The sequence below is a fragment of the Capra hircus genome, chromosome 3, assembly GCF_001704415.2.
Source record: "Capra hircus breed San Clemente chromosome 3, ASM170441v1, whole genome shotgun sequence".
Classification (NCBI taxonomy): Eukaryota; Metazoa; Chordata; class Mammalia; order Artiodactyla; family Bovidae; genus Capra; species Capra hircus.
The window spans coordinates 111960565-111985222 of record NC_030810.1 but is presented as its reverse complement, the minus strand read 5'-3'; the positions used below and the strand labels follow the sequence as shown (position 1 = coordinate 111985222).

Sequence of the window (24658 nt, the reverse complement as noted above, 5' to 3'; positions counted from 1 at the left end):
AGCTTTCATGAAACTTAAAAGACTGCTACCATATTTTATTTTACCTCACACTGACATTTAAGGAAGACTTGTGCTCTAATTTGGAAAGCGTTTGTTTTTTGCCCTGGGACAGTTTTGTCAAAGAGGAAACTTTTCTGTGTTCATCAAAGAAAGACATAAATGCATAGAAATGAATCCCTTTTCTTGGGTGAGAAGTCAGTTTCAGATCATGGAAATGAAATAGACATTTAATAATGTGTGATATCCAGTAAGTTGGCAACTGAATTCTTACTTTATACTTTTTAAATACTCATTGGATTAACTTGTGTGGTGTCCACATGTTTTAGCTTCTGCTTCTGTTATGAAAATACATGTCAAGGTTTATGGACAATAACATTTCAAGGAACTGACATGAGCAAGTGATGAAAATGAGGTGTTAAATTTAAAAATGGCAGGTGCTTCCTTGGTGGTCAAGTGGCTAAGACTCTGCCTTCCCAATGCAGGGGGCCTAGGTTCCTTCCCTGGTCGGGGAACTAGATCCTGCACACTGCAGCTAGAGTTTGCATGCCACAACTAAAGACCCAGCATGACGAAATGAAGACTGAAGATTCTGCACATGCCACAACTAAGACCTGGTGCAGCCAAATAAATTTATTAGTTAATTTAAATTTAAGAATGGCAATTCCATGTAAGTAGAAGGAAAATGGGCATAGTGAGAAATATTGAAGGGAAGGAGAGCCCTTGAGAGAGACCCAAGAAAATCTTGAATCCACACCTGAACTCAATATACAGACTTCTGGAGATGATACCACTCAACAGATAGATGTTTAACTTGTACCTTAAGAGAGTTAAATTGGGGTGTGCTTTTATGCTGGTGATACGCTGTTTATGTTAACACAGGTATAAGTCTTTAGGTAAGCAACCTGTGTTGACTGTAACTTAAGATATTTCATGTCATTCTGTAGTCAGACTTTGATTTTGCTTAACAAGGAACTATCAGATCCTTTAAATACATATATGTATATATTCCTAAAAAACAACAACAACAAACAAACAACGCAATCAATAGATGGGCAGAAGACCTTAATAGATAGCTCTCCAAGGAAAACATACAGATGGCCAATAGGTACATGAAAAGATGCTCAGTATCACTAATTATTAGAGAAATGCAAATAAAACAGGAGATATCACCCCACACAAGTCAGAATGGCCACCATCAAAAAGTTTATAAATAATAAATGCTAAAAAAAATAATAATAAATGCTAGAGGAGTGGAGAAAAAGCAACCCACCCTCCTACAATGTTGGTGGGAATGTAAACTGGCACAGCCACTATGAAAACAGTACGGAATTTCTTTAAAACACTAATAATAGAGTTACCATATGATTCAGCAATCTGACTCCTAAGCATATACTGAGAAAAAATGAAAGGTCTAATTTGAAAAGATACATGCACCTCCATGTTCATAGCAGCATAATTGGTAATAGTCAAGACATTTGGGACTATTGGAAAAAACCCGTGTCCACTGACAGATGATTGACTTAAGATGTGGTGTATACATCATTTGCAGCAACATGAATAGACCTAGAGATTATCATAGTAAACGAAGTAAGTCAAAGACAAATATGCTATCACTTGTATGTCGAATCTAAAAAAAAGGTACAAATGAACTTATTTACAAAACAGAAACAAACTTACAGATATAGAAAACAAACTAATAGTTACCAAAGAGAAAAGGATATATTCGGAGTGTCAGATTAACATATGCATACTACCGTATGTAAAATAAACGACTAGGATTTATCTATAGCATAAGTACTATATGTAATATCTTGTAATGAACTATAATGGAAAAGAATTGGAAAAAATTAATATATACATATAAATGTACAATCACATGTAGACTACTTTGCTATACACCTGAAACTAACACAATATTGCAAATAGACTAAACTTCAATTTTAAAAAGAAGTGCAGGTAATAACTCGGGCTTGAGACTGGCATCTGAAGGAAGTGGGCGCATTCTTGTAAGGGAGGACTGGGCCTTTAACCTGTGGACTTGACACTATCTCTTAAGTAGTCAGTGTCAAAACTGAGTTAAATTGTAGGACACCTAGCTGGTGTCAGACAGATTTGCCTGGTCGGGGGGTAGGGGGTGCCTCCCGCCTGGTAACCACAAGTGAAGTCCTGGTGTGAGTAGCAAAGGGAAGAAAGACATGGGAAGGGGAGAACTGAGTCTTCCCGTTACAGTTGCCTTCACAACAGGTAAGCACTGGGCAAAGGTTAAGGTGCATATTTGTTTCACGCATGAGCTGGTTTTCCTTATCGTGACCGAATCTGTCACCCAAGTCTCTTCCTACTGTAGCTACTGCGCCATTTTCTCTCCAGTTTCGGAGCAGGGGACGCGAGCTAAGCGCCGGCGGGTGACCTGGCCCCAGGGCGGGCCGGCTCCCCGCCATCGTTCCTCCGGGACCACCAGGATCGGGAAAATTGCCCGACAAACATTTGAGGAAGCCTGGAATTTTGGCCCGCAGACTCCGGCTTTCAACAGCAACAACACTGGCTGGAGCTTCACTTGCGCCTGAAGTTCCAGATAAGGCACGATGGGGTTCCTCTGCGGCCATGAGGCAGGGCGCGCATCAGGGCCTTGCAGGCCACCGCCAGGCGCTGGGGTCAGGCAGGGCTGTGCTCGATGTCCCCCACGCTTTCCTCCTAGCCACGGACACAGTGACAAGCTGATGTCTCTCAAGATGAGTTTCTGAGGCGGCTAGTCTTGTGGAGTTTCCGTAGTGTAGTGGTTATCACGTTCGCCTCACACGCGAAAGGTCCCCGGTTCGAAACCGGGCGGAAACAAAAGAGTTCGTTTTTTTCCCCCCGCTGGTTGATCCCTGACTGGATAGCGGTTCTTGACTCATTCCTGCCAGAACCCTAAGACTAGTTCAGCAGGCACCTTCGCAGACGTCGGCCCTTGCAGTTTTTCGTTATCTTTTCTGACACTGTAAATCTAAAACAATTTTGGCCACTCAGATGAAGTCATAGATCCTATCCGAATCCCCTGGACCAAGTTCTGACTCAGGGCGGTGTCCTCTGCTCAGGCGCCGGACAATTCAGCGCGGACCGCTAGGGGCTGTCTCCTGCAGAGAATTTGCAAACCTGTATCAAAACCCAGCTATGTGCCTGACGTTATCTCGCTGTAAGCTGACAGCAGGTATGTTTACCCTGCAGTCCAGAGAAATGAACGGAACATAGTTGCAGAGCCAGTGTCCCAACTCACTCTGCTCTCTCACCACTACCAGACCCACCCTTCCTATTTCTATTCTCGTTTTAAGCTGTTCCCATGCATTCAGTACTAAAGTTTCCAGTCATGGAGATGCTTCCTCCTTCCCTCCTCTGAGTCTTTTCCCACAGGGAATCCTAAAGCCCTAAGGCCCATGGTTCTAAATCACGGGAAAACAATATTTATTTTCTTTGAATCAGAAGTTATTTTCACACACATTCCTCCCACCCCCATTGGGCAGTTGGCACAGACACTTCTCCAAAGATAGAGGGATAGCAAATAATCCTGTCTAAAGATATTCCACTTCATTAATCATTAGGGAAATGCAAACTGAAAATACAATGAGATATCACTACACATCGCTTGCTCCTTGGAAGGAAAGCTATGACAAACCTAGCTAAACAGCATATAAAAAGGCAGAACATCACTTTTCCAACAAAAGTCTGTGTAGTAAAAGTTATAGTTTTTCTAGTTGTCATGTATGGATATGAGAGTTGTACCATAAAGAAGGCTGAGCACGGAAGAACTGATGCCTTCGAATTGTGCTGCTGGGGAAGACTCTTGGGAGTCCCTTGGACAGCAAGGAGATCAAACCAGTCAATCCTAAAGGAAATCAACCCTGAATATTCGTTGAAAGGACTGTTGCTGAAGCTGAAACTCCAATACTTTGGCTACCTGATTCAAAGAGCTGACTCATTGGAAAAGACCCCGATGCTGGGAAAGATCAAAGACAAGAGGAGAAGAAGCCAGCAGAGGATGAGATGTTTGGATAGCATCACGGATTCAATGGACATGAACGCAAAGGATGGGAAGGACAGGAGTGCCTGGCGTGCTGCAGTCCATGGCGTCACAAAGAGTCAGACAAGGCCTAGCAGCTGAACAAAACAACAAATCACTACACATGTAAAACAGTGCATATGATACCAGATGTCCAGAATGTGGAGGGACTGGAACACGCGTACACTGCTGAGGGGAATGTAAAATGTTACATCCACCTAGGAAAACAGTTAACAATTTCTTGGAAAGTTCAACTACCATGATATGATTCAGCCATTCTAATCCCAGGTATTTACAAGAGAAAATTAAGTGTATGTGCATTGAATTGTATATGAATATTCATAGTAGCTTTATTTATAACAGCCCAAAGCTGGAAACAATACAAATGTCACTCAACAGGTGAAGATAAGTTATTGCATCCAGAAAATGGAATGCTACTCAGGAAACATTATTATTATTACTCTTATGCTGGGGGAAAATTTCAATCAAAAAAGTGTTATGATTCCACTTATATAAAATTGTAGAAGATTAAAACTATAATGACAGAAAGCAGATCAGTGATTGCTTGATGAGAGGAAAGACAACGGCGGGCAATAAGTATTAGAAAGGGAAAGTCAGGAAGGGGAAACAATGGATATGTCCACCTTAACTGTGGCAGGGCTGTCATTGTGACTTTCACTGGCCCTAGACACTTTGATCTTCATGGAACCTCTCATAAAAAATAATGTTTAAGTATTAAAGTATTAATGTTTAAATATTTCAGTTCAATCGCTCAGTCGTGTCTGACTCTTTGTGAGCCCATGGAGTGCAGCACGCCTGGCTCCCCTGCCCATCACCAATTCCCAGAGCTTGCTCAAACTCATCTCTGTCGAGTCTGTGATGCCATCCCAACCATCTCATCCTCTGTCATCCCCTTCTCCTGCCTTCCATCTTTCCCAGCAACAGAGTCTTTACCAATGAGTCAGTTCTTTGCATCAGGTAGCCAAAGTATAAGAGCTTCAGCTTCAGCATCAGTCCTTCCAATGAATATTCCAGTGATTTCCTTTAGGATTGTCTGATATTTTTTAATTTAAATTTTGTTTATTAATAAAGTTTATTTACATATACCACAGATAATTGACTGTAGTATATGATTATATAATATATAATTTATTGATATAAGATATTATACAGCTGCTTTGATATAAGTGGGTAAAGAACCTGCCTGTAATGCAGGAGACACAGAACACGAAGCTTCCATCCTGGGTCGGGAAGATCCCCTGGAGAAGGACATGGCAGCCCACTCCAGTCTTCTTGCCTGGAGAATCCTGTGGCCACAGAAACCTGGAGGGCTACAGTCCATGGGGTCGCAAAGAGTCAGACACGCCTGAGTGACTGAGCATAGTACATTAATATTACATAAAAACGTTTGTAAAATTTTATTATGTTCTTTTGAATTTAAAGGAATTTTAAAAATTAAAACATTTTGAATTAAAAAGTTGACACATTTTTGAAGGTGTATGCCTCCGGTACCTAATGGGCTAGTCAGTCCCCCGTTATAAACATGCATTCACAGATCTATACATTTTGTCAAAACTTAACAACTTGTACATTTTGAATATGTTCACTTTGTTGTATGTCAAGTATGCCCTAATACAGCTGTTAATGATTGTTTTAAAATTCCTCAGAAAAAAAAAAAAACCACATGTATTTGAAGTCTGTTCTGGATGCTCATACAAATACATATTTTTGTTTCTTATTAAAATTTTTGTATGACATTAAACTATGTATTCATAACATTGAATAACTTGGGGGTGGACCTTGGGTACAGTGTTAATCTCAATTCATTGCCCTTAATTCACATGGATGGGTGCATTCTCTTGCTTTATTCATGTCAATTTATTGCTTTCTTTTATCCTATTCCCTACTTCCACCCCCTCTCTAATGTGTTTGTTATGTATTATGAGTTTGTATGTATCCTCACAGGGTGTGTAGTTGTTCTGTGTGTAATTGTCTCCTAATCTCGCATATGGTTTTCACTTAGCATGTGACTTTGGGGTCTACCCAGGTTGCTGTGTGCACACTCAGTCTTTGTTTCCAGCTGATGTAAATAATTTCACAGTGGGCACCCACTCATCTTACTTTTCTTCCCCCCACTGTAGATACTAGATTGTGACCCACTCCAATGGATGACAGACAATGCCGTCATAGATTCTTTTTTTCTTTTTATTGTATGTGTGAGTGTGAGTGCATGTGTGTGTGTGTGTGTGTGAGAGAGAGTCATTCAGTCGTGTCCCACTCTTCAAAACTCCATAGACTGTAGCCTTCCAGGCTCCTCTATCTGTGGAATTCTGGAGTTGGCTGTCATGGGAATCTTTCCAACCCAGGGATCAAACCCAGGTCCCCTACATTGCAGGCAGATTCTTTACCACTGAGCCACTAGGGAAGCCCAAATGTTATGTGAATAGCTGTAAATACAATATAAATTCCATGTGAATAGTTGCTGGCTTGTAGGAAATTCAAGTTTTGCTTTGGGGAATTTTCTGGAATTTTTTTTTCCAACTATTTTTGATTCTTGGCTAGTTCACTCCAAGAATGTGGAATGCATGGGTAAGGAGGGCCAACTGTATTGTTATAAAACTGCTTGTATTAGAGGACCAACTGTATTGTTATAAAACTGCTTGTATTAGTGAGGATGCAGAGACTGCTTATTCTTTATGGCATTGGTTACAGAATTAGAATTTTCTTAAATGATAAGGAATTGGTTAGTGGTTACCTCATATCAACATGGTAAAGAGTGTAAGTTGTGCCTGTGATTTCCAGAAGCATAAGCAAGAAGCGACCAAGTCAAGTTAGTCTCCCTTGTCTTGCAAAATAAGATAAATTAAGCTGCTCAGGAAATTTTCAAAGCCAGTCTTCATTTGTTCTTTAATTTAACAGTTTCCCCCTTTCCAGTTTTATTGAGAAATAGTTGACATACAGCACTGTATAAGTTTAAGGTGTATAGCACAATGATTCAACTTATATACATCATGAAATGATTACCATAATTAGTTTAGTGAACATCCATTACCTCATATAAATACAAAATAAGATAACATTAAAATAATGTTTTTTTCCCTTGTGATGAGAACTGTTAGAATTTACTATCTTAAGTAACTTTAATATGTAACATACAGTAGTATTAATTATATTTATCACATTGTACATTACGTCCCTTGTTGTTCAGTCACTCAGTTGTGTCCGACTCTTTGTGACCTCATGGACTGCCGCATGCCCCGCCCTGTCCTTCGCCGTCTCCTGGAGCTTAGTCAAATTCATGTCCATTGAGTCAGTGATGCCATCTAACCATCATGTCCTCTGTCATATCCTTCTTCTCCTGCCTTCAATCCTTCCCAGCATCAGGATCTTTTCTAATGAGTCTACTCTTCACATCAGGTGGCCAAAGTATTGGAGCTTCAGCTTTAGCATCAGTCCTTCTAACGAATACTCAGGATTGATTTCCTTCAGGATTAACTGGTTTGATCTCCTTGCAGTCCAAGGGACTCTCGGAGTCTTCTTCAACAGCACAATTCAAAGGCATCAATTCTTCCATTCTCAGCCTTCTTTATGCTCCAACTCTCACATCCATACATGACTACTGGAAAAACCATAGTTTTTAATAGACAGCTCTGTTGGCAAAGTAATGTCTCTGCCTTTTAATACACTGTCTAGTTTTGTCATAGCTTTTCTTCCAAGGAGCGTCTTTTAATTTCATGGCAGCAGTCACCATCTGCAGTGATTTTGGAGCCCAAGAAAATAAAGTTTCTCACTGTCTCCATTGTTTCCCCATCTATTTGCCATGAAGTGATGGGACCTGATGCCATGATCTTAGTTTTTTGAATGTTGAGTTTTAAGCCAGATTTTTCATTCTGTTCTTTTTCCTTCATCAAGAAGCTGTTTAGTTCCTCATCTCTTTCTGCCATAAGACTGGTGTCATCTGCATATCTGAGGTTATTGATATTTCTCCCAGAAGTCTTGATTCTAACTTGTGCTTCATCCAGCTCAGCATTTCTTATGATGTACTCTGCATATGAGTTAAATAAGCAGGGCGACAATATACAGCCTTGACATACTCCTTTCCCAATTTGGAACCAGTCTGTTATTCCATGTCTGGTTCTAACTGTTGCTTCCTGACCTGCATATTGGTTTTTCAGGAGGTAGGTAAGGTGGTCTGGTAGTCCCATCTCTTTCAGAATTTTCCACAGTTTGCTGTGATCCACACAGTCAAAGGCTTTAGTGTAGTCAATGAAGCAGAAGTAGATGTTTTTCTGGAACTCTCTTGTTCTTTCCATGATTCAAAGGATGTTGGCAATTTGATCTGTGGTTCCTCTGCCTTTTCTTAATCCAGCTTTCACATCTGAAAGTTCTCAGTTCATGTACTGTTGAAGACTTGCTTGGAGAATTTTGAGCATTACATTGCTAATATGTGAGATGAGTGCAATTGTGCGGCAGTTTGAACATTCTTTGGGATTGCCCTTCTTTGGGATTGGAAGGAAAACTGATATTTTCCATTCCTGTGGCCACTGCTGAGTTTTCCAAATTTGCTGGCATATTGAGTGCAGCATTTTAAGCATCATCTTTTAGGATTTTAAATAGCTCAACTGGAATTCCATCCCCTCCACTAGCTTTGTTCATAGTGATGCTTCCTAAGGCCCAGTTGACTTTGCACTCCAGGATGTCTGGCACTAGGTGAGTGATCACACCATCGTGGTTATCTGGGTCATGTTGATCTTTTTTGTACAGTTCTTCTGTGTATTCTTGCCACCTCTTCTTAATGTCTTCAGCTTCTGTTAGGTCCATATCATTTCTGTCCTTTATTGAGCCCATCTTTGCATGAAATGTTCCCTTGGTATCTCTAATTTTCTTGAAGAGACCTCTAGTCTTTTCCATTCTATTGTCTTTCTCTATTTCTTTTCATTGATCACTGAGGAAGGCTTTCTTATCTCTTCTTGCTATTCTTTGGAACTCTGCATTCAGATGGGTGTATCTTTCCTTTTCTCCTTTGCCTTTTGCTTCTCTTCCCTTCTCATCTATTTGCAAGGCCTCCTCAGACAACCATTTTGCCTTTTTGCATTTCTTTTTCTTGGGGATGGTTTTGACCACCGCCTCCTGTACAATGTCATGAACCTCCATCCATAGTTCTTCAGGCACTCTGTCTATCAGATCTAATCCCTTGAATCTATTTGTCACTTTCACTGTATAATTGTAAGGGATTTGATTTAGGTCATACCTGAATGGCCTAGTGGTTTTCCCTACTTTCTTCAATTTAAGTCTGAATTTTGCAATAAGGAGTTCATGATCTGAGCCATAGTCATTTCCCAGTCTTGTTTTTGCTGACTGTATAGAGTTTCTCAATCTTCTTTTGCAAAGAATATAATCAACCTGATTTCAGTATTGACCATCTGGTGATGTCCATGTGTATTAATTATATCATATTGCACATTATGTCCCTAGTACTTATTTAATTTATAACTGGAAGTTTGTACCCTTTGACCATCTTCATCCAATTCTGCCTCTCCCCAGACTGCAAATCTAATATTTTTCTTTCTCTCTAAGTTACTTTAAAAAAAAATGTTATTTATAGTGTTTTTTTTTTTTTTTTTTTTTTTACACCAGGAGGTGTGGCACATGGGATCTTAGTTTCCCAGTCAGGGATGGAACGTGTGGGCCCTGTATTGGAAGGGTGGAGTCTTAACCACTGACCCACCAGGGAAGTCCCTGATCTTTTTTTCTATTAGTTTGCTTGTTTTTGAGGTATGTTTGATATACAATACTATGTTAGTTCCTGATGCACAACATATTCAGTATTTCTATACGCTTCAAAGTGATTACCATCTGTCACTATACAAAGATACTCCATTGTCATTTGCTATATTCCCCACACCTAGCATACACAAGCACCACGCTGTTTATTTACACTCCTAATTCGTTAACTTTGTAATTGGAAGTTTGTACCACTTAACCTCCCTCACCTATTCCTCTCCCCTTTGGTCTCAGTATCAACTTTCTTAGGGTATGAATTTATTTTTATTACTTTTATACATTGTCATCACCGACTCGATGGACGTGAGTCTGAGTGAACTCCGGGAGTTGCTGATGGACAGGGAGGCCTGGGTGCTGCGATTCATGGGGTCGCAACGTGTCGGACACGACTGAGCGACTGAACTGAACTGATACATTACCTATTCAATAATTATCAAATGTTTTTAAAATTTAAAAATACCATTAAGACTAAATAGAAGTGTATGCGACCTAACTTTAAGTGAAAATGTCAGTGGATATTTTCTGGAATGGGTAGCCGAATTCAAGCAGGCTAAAAAGACACACGATATCATGAGAAGAGAGTAATCTAGTTACGTAAAGGCGAAGTTATAAACTTTTATTACACAGGCAAAGAAGATATGGACGCATTAACAAAGTTACAAAATCGCGAATTTCTCCAAAAATTAATTGGTAGCGTGATTTCGCCTTCGTACTCCTGGGGGCGTCCAAGCTCCACCTAACCCCTCCTTCCTCGTTTTTTTCCCGAAGGCTCCGAGGACCAGCCGCTGGGCAGCGCGCGAGCCAACCGAGTCTCCGCGGGATGCGGGGACAGCCCCGAAACCTGGGCCCCTGGGCCAGGCGCGCCGAGGAGGAAGAGGGCCGACTCCGAGGCAGGGACCGTGCACAAAAGCCACTTTCGTCGCCTTAACTGTTCAACCCTAGAACCCTAACCCAGGACCAGAAGCCTGAGACTTGGGGAAAAAGCGGCCCAGGTTTCCGGGAAGTCTGAGAGGTCCAGCAGCCGCAGCCCGCGCAGGGCCCCGCCCCGCTCCTGCCCAGGCCTGCCGCGGTCGGGCCTTCCGGCCAGTCAGGCCTGAGTCAGGACTGGAAGGCTGGGAAGGAGCGACACTTCCCGGCAACGGGCTCAGCATGACACGGTACCAGCCACGCCACACATCGGTGGGAGGGACATAGAGTACAGCGCAGGCAGCCTCCTGCTGGTGTCCCCAGCTAGGCCCCAGGAGCTGGAAATGACGGCCTTGTCCTTGCTCCCAGGCGAGTGGTAAGCCCATAGGTCTGAACGCTTCTCACTTCAGCCGGGTGCAGTTTACTCCAGCTCCTCCAGCTCCACCCTAATCCCAGTGTTAACTACAGGTTGGCACTTGCCGTGGGCACTTGCCATCTACCTCTGTAAGGACTAAATCATGTGCTGTTGCAGCTGCTGACCACCAACACCCCCTGATGTTGAGAGCAGGAAAGGAGAGCGGGAATGAGGCCCTCTGTGCTGGGGTGGGGTGGGGTGGGGTGGGGTGGGTGGAGAAAGGAAACTGGCAGGACAGTTCTTTAAATAGATATTTTCAGGAGCCGCTTTTATGAACCCAGTTTTGTTTTTTTTTTTCCACTTTTGGCTGTGCTAGGTCTTTGTTGCTGCACATGGACTTTCTCTAGTTGTGGAGAGCAAGGGCTACTGCTGCTCTTCACTGAGGAGCACCGGCTTCAGTAGTTGCCGTGTGGGTTCAGTAGTTGCCGTGTGGGTTCAGTCGTTGTAGTCCTTGGCATGAGATCCTCCCGGACAAGGGATTGAACCCAGGTTCCCTTCATGGGCAAGCGGATTCTTATCCAATGTACCAGGCTCGTGAACCCAGTTCTTGAATCTCCTCATATCTAGAAAATCACTGAAATCCTTCAGGGTGATGACTGTTTTCCTGATTAGCGGAAAGTTTCATGAGACTAGCAGAAACCTGGAAAAAAATATGCACTCAATTGCATGTATTCGCCTTTCACCAAAATCACGTATATCCTGACATTCCTCCTTGCTTCTTCAGAGCAGTTTCTCAGCAGCGTCTGCGGTGTTGTTTACAGGCTGCAGTCGTTTTGCTATCACAGTAACTGACAATGTCGTTTAACCATTTTAACGATCTTATGAGATAATCATAAGGGTAGTTTTCCAGGTCACACGTCACAATGTTACAGGTGTGGAAATAAGTTGTAAAGCGACATGCCTGAGTTTCCGTTCTAGTGATGGAGCTAGACCCAGACCCAGGTCATTTATACTGATTGTCCACAAGTCCCTTTTTTAATCAGAGCATCGCTTGAGACCAGGCCTACAAAAAATGTACTTTGTCTTGGAGCCCTTGGAGGGGGCGACTGTGAGGTTCCAGTTAAACAAGGGAATGTGAGTGCCAGCCCTACCACGGGAGAGGCGGATTGCCCAGCTTCTGACAACAAACTGAGGTGGCGGGGAGAGTGAGGCTGGGCGCCAGCAGTGCTTCTTGCTGCCTTACTCACAGCTGCTCTGGCTGTAGCCCTAGTAGAACACTCCCAGATATTCTAATGAAACCCTGAAGGTGGGGCTAGTGCTGGAAGGGCATCTGGGCTTCCCATTTCTGAGGAATGGATTAAAAAACGAAACAAACCAAAAAACCCCTGAGTAGGACGTGAGAACTTGACCTGGTTAAATCCAGTCACACTGGGAGCTGTTGAGGGCAGGGTGGATGGAGAGAGGAATGGTTTCTGAATAGATTGTATTCCCATCTCTTCCCAAGGAAAGACGCCTGGACTAGAACAAATATCTTTCGTAGAAGTCTGAGAATGGGGCAAGGCAGGGATTTTGCAGCTAAAGGCAAATGAATGGGGTGGGTCCATGGACCTGAGCAATACTATCAGGTTGGCTAAAGACCCAACAGAATCAGCTGCAACTTAGCACATAGTACCTAGGGACAAGGCTACCCCAAGACATCTGAGAGCAGTAAGGTCCCAGATGCCAGCCACAGGGACCTGAGGTTGCCTCCTTTTTCTGCTACCTCTAGGCCATGGTAGCTCCAGCTTCACCTAGATGCCACCTGGAGGGGGATAAGAGAGTGTTCTGGTTGTCTATTGCTGTGTAACAAACTATTCCAGAGTCGAGAATTTGGAAAGAGTACGAGGGGAGAGGCAGTTTATCTCTGCTTCTGAATTTCAGCTGAGAAGACTTGGAGACCAGAGGTAACTTGATGACTGGGGACTGGAATCATCTGAAAAATTATCTATTTCTGCATAATCACTTTAAGATTTAGTGCCTTAAAATAACAATTTATTATTTCTCATGGTTCAGATGTGAATTCGGCTGGAGCCAGAATGATCAGTTTAGCCTTAAGCCTTTCTCCACATGGCCTTTATCTCTGGCAGAGTAACTGGTCTTCTTACATGGCTTGGAGTAGTAAGAGGGAATGCTTCATCCAAGGCAAGCAGAAGCTGCAGATCTGTTAAAGCTCTCCTCTAAAAGTTACATATCAGTACCTCCATTCCATTCTGTTGGTCAAAACAGGTCACGGGGCTAACTTGGATTTAAAGAGAGGGGAAATAGACTCTACCTCTTGAAGGGTCGTTTTCCAGGTCACATTTCAAAAGAGTTTATGGGGTGAGAGATATTGTTGTCATCTTTACAAACACAGTCACCGCTACTACTTAAACAAGAGCAGAGATTTTTAACTGGACAGTTACATTTTCCCCGTTTCTCCACATCTTGTAGGCTACAGGTTTAAGAACAGGGTAGGTCAATTACAACATAGGCTACATTTTTTCCTGTGCGTTGTTGTTGTTCAGTCACTAAGTCATGTCTGACTCTTCAAGCCTGTGAACTGTAGCATGTCAGGCTTCCCTGTCCTTCACTGTCTCTGGGAGTTTGCTCAAACTCATGACCATTGAGCCAGCGATACCATCCAACCATCTCATCCTCTGTTGCCCACTTCTCCTTGTGCCCTCTCTGAATGTAATGAGTAAATTGTGAGCCACTACACGTGTACAAGCTAGATGTAGAAAAGGCAGAGGAACAAGAGATCAAATTGCCAACACCCGTTGGCTCATAGAAAGAGCAAGAGAATTCCTGAAAAACATCTATTTCTGCTTCATTGACTCCACTAAAGCCTTTGAATGTGTGGATCACAACAAACTGTGGAAAATTCTTAAAGAGATGGGAATACTAGATCACCTGACCTGCCTCCTGAGAAAGCTGTATGCAGGTCAAGATGCAACAGTTAGAACCAGACATGGAGAATGGACTGGTTCCAAATTGGGAAAGGAGTATGTCAAAGCTGTATATTGCCACTCTGTTTTTTTTTAACTTACATACAGAATACATCATTCAAAATGCCGGGCCAGATTAATCACAAGCTGGAATCAAGTTTGCCAGGAGAAATATCAATAACCTCAGAAATGCAGATGACACCCTAATGGCAGAAAACAAAGAGAAACTAAAGAGCCTCTTAATGAAGGTGAAAAAGGAGAGTGAAAACCTGGCTTAAAACTCAACATTTAAAAATCTAAGATCATAGCATCCGGACCCATCACTTCATGGCAAATAGATGTAGAAAAAAATGGAAACAGTCACTTTATTGGGCTCCAAAATCACTGCAGATGGTGACTGTAGCCATGAAATTAAAAGACGCTTACTCCCTGGAAGGAAAGCTATGACAAACACAGACAGGAAAGCGATGACAAACACAGAGACAGGAAAGCGATGACAAACACAGAGACATCACTTTGTCAACAAAGGTCTGTCTCGTCAAAGCTATGGTTTTTCCAGTGGTCATGTAGTAGTGAGAGCTGGACCATAAAGAAGACTGAACACTGAAGAATTTACAGAGTTCTCAAGAGGCAGGTCAGGTGGTCTCTATTCCCATCTCTTTCAGAATTTTCCCCAGTTTATTGTGATACACGTAGTCAAAGGCTTTGGCATAGTCAATAAACAGAAATAAATGTTTTTCTGGAACTCTCTTGCTTTTTCCATGATCCAGCGGATGTTGGCAATTTGATCTCTGGTTCCTCTGCCTTTTCTAAAACCACTTGAACATCTGGAAGTTCACAGTTCACGTATTGCTGAAGCCTGGCTTGGAGAATTTTGAGCATTACTTTACTAGCGTGTGAGATGAGTGCAATTGTGTGGTAGTTTGAGCATTCTTTGGCATTTCCTTTCTTTGGGATTGGAATGAAAACTGACCTTTTCCAGTCCTGTGGCTGAGTTTTCCAAATTTGCTGGCATTCTTCAACTTACTGGCTGTATATCTTGGACATATTGTTTAAGCTTCCTATGTTTCAATTTTCACATGTACAAAATGTACTAATATTATTCTCACTTTACATGGGGCTTGCAAAACTTAAGTTTAAAAACTTTGGCTTTAATAGCTCAAAAATTTTGGTAATTGTGAGAGTGAAAACTTTGATCTAGACTTTTTAGGAAATCAGTGACTTGGCCTGATTTCTGACAAAAGAAGAAGGAGAGGATAAAATTTGGGAGTGGTCGGAGGCAGTATGTTCTTGGAGAAGAGGACATTTGAGTGATTCATGCATGTGAAAAGGAGGGACATAGAACTCTGGAGAGGTGTGTTCCTGCTGGTACTCAAAATTAGACCTGAGATCTAATCCTAGTATCATTCATTAGTACCTAGTCTCATTATTTCTTGGCAGTCTTGAGTAGAGTTCACTTTACACATTACTTAAAAAAAATTTTCTTATTATAAAATACATATAAAATTTATCATTTTAGATGAACTGCTTTAAGTGAACAGTTCATATTGTTGTGTGACCATCACCCTTATCCATTTCCAGAATTCTTTTCATCTCACAAAACTGAAACTCAGTACCTATTAAACAATAACTCCCCATGCCCACTACCTGCCCTCCCAGCCCCCATCTGTAGAATTCTACTTTCTGCTTCTGTGATGTTTGATCATTAACTACCTCATATAAATGGAATCGGTATTTTCAGTATTTTTCTTTTTGTGACAGGCTTATTTCATTTAGCATAATGTCTTCAAGGTTCATTCATTGTTATAGCATATGTCAGAATTTCATGCTTTTTTAGGGCTAGTAATATTTCATTGTATAAACTTCACATTATTTTTTTTAATTTTTTTAATTTTAAAATCTTTAATTCTTACATGCGTTCCCAAACATGAACCCCCTTCCCACCACACATTATTTTTTGTTGTAAAAGAACTTTGTCCCTTTATAACATGTTTCTTATATTTTGCACATAGGAAGGGTCACTGTACATAGTCAGGTCAGTGTTTTCCCTCTGGGATTTCAGTTCACCTTTTAAAGGGAGGAAGTAAAGGCAGAACAAAGACAGAAGTGGGAATGGACTAAAATAATCATCCAAATGACTAATTATTTCCTGGACAGTATTCCCGGCTAGATATGTAAAACAGCAGGCCCCCAGAGCTAAATTAAGGAGTTAGATTTGGGGGAAGGGGGTTATCAACATATATTTATTGGTAACAGCTTTATTGAGATATAATTCATAGACCATACAATTCATTCATTTAATGTTATTTAATTCATTCGTTTAACTTCATGACTTTTCACATATTCAGACTTGTACAATTGTTATCACAAAATCTTAGAAAATTTTCATAGTCCCTGAAAGAAATCTTGTACCAATTTGCCATTATCCCCAGTTTCCTCCTCAGCCCTGTGCAACGGTTAATCTACTTTCTGTCCATACAGAGATGCCTATTCTGGAAGTTTCATGTAAATGAAATCATATAATATGTGGTTCTTTGTGACTGGCCTCTTTCACTTAGTTCAAGGTTCATCCACGTTACAGCGTGTATTGATAATTCATTTCTTTGTTAACCCGATGAGAGAAATAATAGCAGGAATTCATTTCTTTTCATTACTCAATAATATTCCATTCTGTTGATTATCCTGCATTTTATCATCAGTTTTTGGACATTAGAGTTGTTCATACTTTTTAGCTATAATGAGTATTGCTGCTTTGAATATTCATGTATAAAGTATGTGGACCTATGTTTTCATTTCTCTTAGGTATATACCTAGAGGTGGATTTTTTTAATGTTTTTATTTTATATTGGAGTATAGTTGATTTATAATGTGTCAGTTTTAGACATACAGCTGAATGATTAGTTATACATATATCCCTTCTTTTTCAGATTCTTTTCCCATATATGTTGTTACGGAATACTGAATACAGTTTCTGTGCTATACAGTAAGTCCTTGTTGATTATCTGTTTATATGTGTGTGTGTGTGTATGTGTTTGTGTGTGTATATATATATATATATATATAGTAGTGTGTACACATTAATCCCAAACTCTTAATTTATCCTTCTCCTGCAAGGAGTTAGATTTTATAGGACCAGAAAATGAATTTAGGAAACTAAACTCACTGTTCACTTCTTTTTGTATTCTCATTTAAAACTGTGATGGAGATTGGAGATACACGCTGAGGTGGCAACCACTGAGCATTCTCTACAAGCCGCCATGTGACAGAGAGAGGGAAGGATGGCATACACTTTCAGCAACTGGAGCAGATGTTAGGAGAATTTCTACTCTAAAGGAGTTTTCCTCTGAGTAGTTCCCACTCTGTGAGGTCAGATGAGACCCAGGACAGCCCAGAACACAGGACCTTCCCCCATATCCCCACAGACCACTGTCAGGGTGGGCTCGTCTCTGATTCTCCTCCCCTGCCGGGACCGGAAGAGACCGCGCCTGCGCCTTTCCCCCTGAGCAGCCTCTGAGGAGGCAGGGCTTTCACACATCTGACCCCAGGGTCAGTGGGTCTCTGCGAGGGCTGCCGGGCTTCACCCTCATCACACCTTATCTGGCTCAGGAGAATCTCTCTTCATCTACTCCTCGCTACTTCCCGCCCAGATTTTCCCCTAAAGCAACTCCTTGGGGGGAGCTATTTCGCTGAGTACACAGCGACCCTGACGTATTAATCACGTCTTTCTGGGCAGAGGTGGTGGCAATCCTTCAACAGGAACTTGAAGTTCCTTCCCTGTTCTGGGTTGAACAACCAGATTTTCTTGGCTCTTAGAGTCGCTCATGTCTCTCCTCCCCACTCCACGCCCAACCCCATCCCGGCTTCCTTTTATTTATTTTTTTAAATTAATTAATGTATTTTAATTGGAGGCTAATTACTTTACAATATTGTAGTGATTTTTGCCGTACATTGACGTGAATCACCAGCTTCCTTGTAAAACTTGACTTTGTCCCTGACTCTGGACTTTAATACTGACGTCATTTAAGGATTTGGAGACAATGGGCAAAACATTTCTTCCTTTGTAGTGTAGGGGGACTAGCTGGAAAACTAATCTCCACTAGAGGGAGACTTCATCTTAAGAAAGAAAATGATAGGAAGTTTGTGATGTTTAATGGAAGTAGATAAAATATACATGTAGAGGAAGTATATAACTCCTTTATATAGCTGTTGCATTTAGCCAACTATCTCTTCTTTTTTAAAATAAAGCTGTTATTTCCACATTGTTTTCACAATGATAATTCATTTTATGTAGGAATTACTTTATGTTTTTAACTTAATTTTATAATTATGTAAAATATTTACATAATTTACTTCCCTGGTGGCTCAGATGATAAAAGCCTCTGCCTACAATGCAGGAAACCTGGGTTCTATCCCTGGGTCAGGAAGATCCCTTGGAGAAGGAAATGGCAGCCCACTCCAGTATTCTTGCCTAGAAAATCCCATGGACAGAGAAGCCTGGTAGGCTACAGTCCATGAGCTTGCAAAGATCAGACACAACTGAGCGACTTCACTTTCTTTCACTTTTCTTTAGTTTTATAATTCTGTAAAATATTTATGTATTTTTCATATGTAACATTTGAGGGGCTTCCTTGGTGGCTCAGTTGGAAAAGAATCCGCCTGCAATGTGGGATACCTGGGTTTGATCCCTGGATTAGGAAGATCCTCTGGAGAAGGGAAAGGCTACCCACTCCAGTATTCTTGCCTGGAGAATTCCATGGGCAGAGAAGTCTAGTGGGCTAATGTCCATGGGGTCGCAGAGTCGGACACAACTGAGTGATTAAGCACACACATAAAATATTTACATGGATCTAAAATCAACTGTACAAAACAAAGTATATTCAAAGAAGCTTATCTTCTGTCTTTTCTGCATTATTTCTTCTCTCTCTCTCTCTAAAGGTAATCTCTAATCATACCATTTATTTTTCCTATATTATTTTTTCTATTAGAAACACACATGTTTATCAGTTCAGTTCAGTCAGGTAGCTCAGTCATGTCTGACCCTTTGCGACCCCATGGACTATAGCACGCCAGGCTTCCCCGTTCATCACCAACTCCTAGAGATTACTCAGACTCATGTCTGTTGAGTAAGTGATGCCATCTAACCATCTCATCCTCTGTCGTCCCCTTCTCCCGCCTTCAGTTTTTCCCAGCATCAGAGTCTTTTCTAACGAGTAATTCTTCCCATCAGGTGGCCAAAGTATTGGAGTTTCAGCTTCAGCACCAGTCCTTCCAATGAATATTCAGGACTGATTTCCTTTAGGATGGACTGGTTGGATCTCCTTGCTGTCCAAGGGACTCTCAAGAGTCTCCTTCAACACCACAGTTCAAAAGCATCAATTCTTCGGTGCTAAGCTTTCTTTATAGTCCAACTCTCACATCCATACATGACCACTGGAAAAACCATAGCCTTGACTTTGTTGGCAAAGTAATGTCTCTGCTTTTTAATATGCTGTCTAGGTTGATCATAACTTTTCCAAGAAGCAAACGTCTTTTAATTTCATGGCTGCAGTGATTTTGGAGCCCAGAAAAATAAAGTCAGCCACTGTTTCCCCATCTGTTTGCCATGAAGTGATGGGACCAGATGGCATGATCTTAGTTTTCTGAATACTGAGTATTAAGCCAACTTTTTCACTCTCCTCTTTCACTTTCTTTAAGAGGCTCTTTAGTTCCTCTTCGCTTTCTGCCCTAAATGTGGTATCATCTGCACATCTAAGGTTATTTATATTTCTCTGGCAGTCTTGATACCAGCTTGTCCTTCATCCAGTCCAGCATTTGTTATGATGTACTCTGCATATAAGTTAAAGCAGGGTGACAATATGCAGCCTTGATGTACTCCTTTCTGGATTTGGGACCAGTCTGTTGTTCCATGTCCAGTTCTAACTGTTGCTTCTTGACCTGCATACAAATTTCTCAGGAGGCAGAGCAGGTGGTCTGGTATTCCCATCTCTTTAAGAATTTTCCACGGTTTGTTGTGATCCACACAGTCAAAGGCTTTGGCGTAGTCACTAAAGCAGAAGTAGATGTTTTTCTGAAACTGTCTCACTTTTTCAGTGATCCAACAGATGTTGGCAATTTGATCTCTGGTTCCTCTGCCTTTTTTTTTATGTCTCCTTTTAAATATAAACAATAGCGCACTATTCACATGCCCTCCACCTTTCTTTATTCACTTAAAAGTATTTCTTGGCGATCACTCCATAACAGCGTCTTCCCCACTGCTTTTTTACAGTAAAAAAGTACTGTATAGTACTCCTTTTTGTGGAGGTACCATATTACTGGCAGACAGTTAGGTTGTTTCCAGTCTGTAGCTATTACAAATAAGGTTGTATATAATTGTGTACACTTTTCATACTTCTGTTGGAGTATCTTTGGGATAGATTTCTAAAAACGGATTGCTTAATCAAAAGGCACTGATAATCGTGCTAGATACTGTCAAAGTCTCCATTGTGTAGGCTGTAACATTTTACATTTCTGTACTCAGCATATGAGAATGCCTGTTTCCTCACAAACTCATCAACAGAGTATGATATCAAAGTTTTGGATGTATTCATTCTCATGGGTAAGATGTGCTATCTCCGTGTACTTTTAATTTCCATGTTTTTAAAATTATGAGCAATACTGAACGTTTTTCATATGGTTAACAGAAATTTGTATGTCTTTTTCTGTGATAGGCTCATTTTATCAATTCATCTTTGGAGATGAGTATACATTTTTTTTTTTTACCTTGGATCCATTAATATGATTTACTACATTAATGAATTTCCTTTGACTCACCATTTTTGCATCCATGGAGTATTTCCCACTTGTTTATGATACAAATTTTTTAATGTACTATTGGCTTCTGTTTGCTAATATCTTATTTAAGATTTTTATATCAGTATTAACAAATGAAGTTGATCTATAATGTTTTTATTCAGCCTTTGTCATGATTCCAAAATTTAGGTTTGGGAATCAATATTACACTCACTTTGGAAAATGATTTTGAAAATGTTCCTCTTTTGCCATGTTCGAAAATAGCTTGAAAAGCTAAGGATTTATTTTTTTAAGTTTAATATTATCTTCTGTGAAACTATCTGGATCTGTTTTGTTTCGTGGGGTAACTCTAATCAGTTTCTCTAATTCTTTTATGTTAAATGGTCTGTTTTTACTTTGTGTCCACATGAATCAATTCTATTAAATTGGGATTTTACACAAAATTATATACGTAATGTAGATTTTCAAACATATTTACAGAGACTATTAAGTTCCTCTTCTATGTCTCTTTCTTTCTAGTTTTATGTATTTGTGCTGAAATTTCCCCCCTCCCTGTTTTTTGAGTGGTTCAGCTAAGAAGTTGTCAATTTAGTTTTTTCAAAGAAACATTTTTGGATTTATTTGTTAGTTCTACTTTTGTTGTTGTTTTCAAACCCATGAGTCACTGACTTTCTTTTGACTGATTTCTTCCTTTTGCTGTTATTTGGTTTGCTTTGCTTTTCCCCCTAGTTTTTGGAGTCATAATGTTTCTCATTTATTTTTGCTTTTAAACTTTTATTCATTTATTGGTATAAATCTTTCTCTGACAGCTGTTTTAACTATTTCCCATAATTCTTGTTTTCATTATTAATATTTTCAATTTGTTTTGCATTTTTCCTTTGACCCAGAAGTGGTTAACAGGAGGCTTTTTAAATTTCCAAGTGGAAATCTCTATTGAGATTTTTTTTTCTGTGGCCAAAAATGTTTCCAGGTGGCACAGGTGGTAAAGAATCTGCCAGTGTAGGAGACTCAAGAGACATGGATCCCTGGGTCAGAAGGAAATGGCAACCCACTCCAGCATTTCTTGCCTGGAAAATTCCAAGGACAGAGGAGCCTGGTGGGCTACAGTCTGTGGGGTCACAAAGACTCGCACATGACTGAGCACAGACATGCCAAGCTTTTGTGAATCCTTTATATGCATCTGTTGGTGTGTGTGGGGGGTCCATATTCTCTACTATCAAGTTTCAGAGTTTAATATATTTTAAATATGCCTTATTTATTGTGTTGTTTAGGTTGTCTGTATCTGTACTAATTTCTTGTCATTTTCTCTCCCTAGATCTGAAAGATTTGTTAAAGTTCTTCTTCTTATTATTGTTTCTGTTTCTCCCATTTTAAGTATAAGTCTTCTGATTTTTTAATTGTGGTAAAAATTTCTTTATTTCTTTTAAACCTTTTAAGTCAGAATCCTACTTTCTTGGATAATTACAATTGCAACCCCCGCTTAAATTACAGAAAAAATTCTGGTACATTTTTAGTCATTTATTTTTAGGCTTCCTGAATCTCTTCAATTTAGATATATTTCTTTTATACAGCATAGTGTTGGAATTCGCTTTTGTGGTCAATATGAAACTCATTTTAACAGGTGAGGTAAGCTTATTTATATATTTATTGATGTAGTCAATATGTCTGGCCTTAGATCCGCCTTACTTTTTAAAAAAAGTTATTCATTTTTGGTTGCACTGAGTCTGTGTTGCTGTGTGCAGGCGTTTGCTAGTAGCAGAAAGTGGGGGCCACTCTGATTGGCATCTGGGGGCCTCTCACTGCATTGGCGTTCCTTGTGGCGCATTTGCTCTAAGAGCACAGGCTTCACTGGCTGAGGCATGTGGGCTCAGCAGTTCTGGGGTAAAAACAGCCTTCGTTGCTGTGTGGCATCTTCCCCCACCAGGGATCGAACTCATGCCCCCTGCATTGCGTGGCAGGTTCTTATCCACTGTACTACCAGGGGAGTCCTGCCTTACGGTTTTATGTTACATACTTTTTGTATATTTAGGTCTCTCACCATATGATCTATTTCATTTGCTTCCTCCGTCCTTTTTAAACATATCTTCTGGTATTTAAAAGAGTTTATATTTTTGTTCTAATGGTTAACTTTATCCTAATACTTTTATTATATAATACCTAAGTTCTGTCTCTTTTTGGCTATTGTCTATATGAGCATGTGAGATGATCAAAAATGTATATATTGGTCTCTGCCTACGTTTTTCCCACACAGCTCCTGACCCTGGTAAATACCTAAGTGATAAAGGTTCTAGGAGCATCTTTTATGCTAACATTTGGTGTTTGATTCTGGTTCCTAACAGAGTGCTTGGAATTTCCTGGGTAATAGGGGTGCTTTTGTTCCCAGCAAGGTGATTCTTGGTGGGCTCCTGGATGAAAGCTGGTTGCAGAAAGACCAAATTGTGATTAGAGACTTAGAATTCAACCCCACCCCCATTCTCTGTATAAGGGAGAGGTGCTGGAAGTGGAGTTAAGGATGGATTAGGCCTGTGTGATAAAGCCTCCATGGAAACCCCAATAAGATAAGTAAGGTTTGGAGAGTTTCCAGGGAGAGTGGCAGGCCTGCAGAGGATATGGGAGCTTCACACTGCTTCCCACACGCCTTTCCTGAGCATCTCTTCCATCTGGAGGTTCATCAGTATCCTTTATCTTATTCTTTAAAAAATTTTTATTTTTGGCTGTTCTGGGTCCTTGTGGCAGCACACAGGCTCTTTGTTGCATCTTTGGACTTCTCTTTATGTGCCACGCAGACTTAGCTGCTCTGTGGCACATGGGATCTTAGTTGACCGACCAGGGATTGAGCCCAGGTCCCCTGCATTGCATGGTGGATTCTTAACTACTAGACTACCAGGGAAGTCCCCTCTCATTGCCTTTTATAAAAAGCAGTAAAGAGTACTTTCTTGAGTTCCGTGAGCCATTCTAGCAAATTACCTAAACTCAAGGAGGGGATTATGGGAACCTCTGACTTATAGCTGATTGATCAGAAGCACAAGTAGCAACCTGGACTTGCAGTTGGCATCTGAAGGGTAGGAGGGCAGGCAGCCTTGTGGGACTGAGCCCTTAACCTGTGGGGTCTGATGCTGTCACCAGATATTCTCTCCCTGAGCTCGACTGTAGGATACCCAGCTTGTGTCATGGAATTACTTGTATGAGTAAACACCCCCCCCATCTGGTGTCAGAAGTGTTATTAATAAGATAGTAGCGTGACAGTAAAGGAGGACTGGAATTTTTCCTAATATAGAGAGCAATATTGAAAAACTACCTAGGAATCTCTTAACCCCACCCCTCCACCTGCTCACCTATTGCTTTCCTCTAGCATCTTCATATGTGGTACTTAGTATGTGTATACTCAGTCACGTCCGACTCTTTGCAACCCCATTACAGGAACGAAAATAGGGTCAGAAATTTGTAATCTATAGAGAATTTTTGAAATCGTTTCTATATTTGCAGCCATCCATTTCTTCAATGTTTACTGTGTACAGAACTATGTCTTCAGTTCCTATAAAGGAATATATAGAAAACAGGAAGTTTAAATAGTTCAAATTTGGGCCAATAGCTGGATGGATAAGATCCTGTTAGCTCAGGAAAACAGGTGAAAGCCAAGTCTCCACTCTAAGACCCACCATCACGTGCCCCAATGAAATAGCATGCAGGGTACTTTGGAGCCATCTGGAAGAAACCTTCAAAAGCTGTTTGCTAAACTATGTAATAGATGAGATGACACCACTCTAATGGTAGAAAGTGAAGAGGAACTAAAGAGCCTCTTGATGAAGTGAAAGAAGAGAGTGAAAA

General features: G+C 40.7%; 1 protein-coding gene and 1 non-coding gene across 2 annotated transcripts in view; both read left to right on the top strand.

Annotated features, from left to right (window-relative positions):
* Window positions 2760-2832, top strand: TRNAV-CAC. The gene has a single exon. It is a non-coding gene; the product is annotated as a tRNA-Val (tRNA).
* CFAP126 (cilia and flagella associated protein 126) overlaps window positions 10638-24658 on the top strand; it is a 28563-nt gene continuing 14542 nt past the window's right edge. The window contains 3 exon segments of the mRNA XM_018046544.1: window positions 10638-10735; window positions 10920-11069; window positions 11071-11092. Coding sequence (XP_017902033.1) covers window positions 10638-10735; window positions 10920-11069; window positions 11071-11092 — 270 coding nt within the window.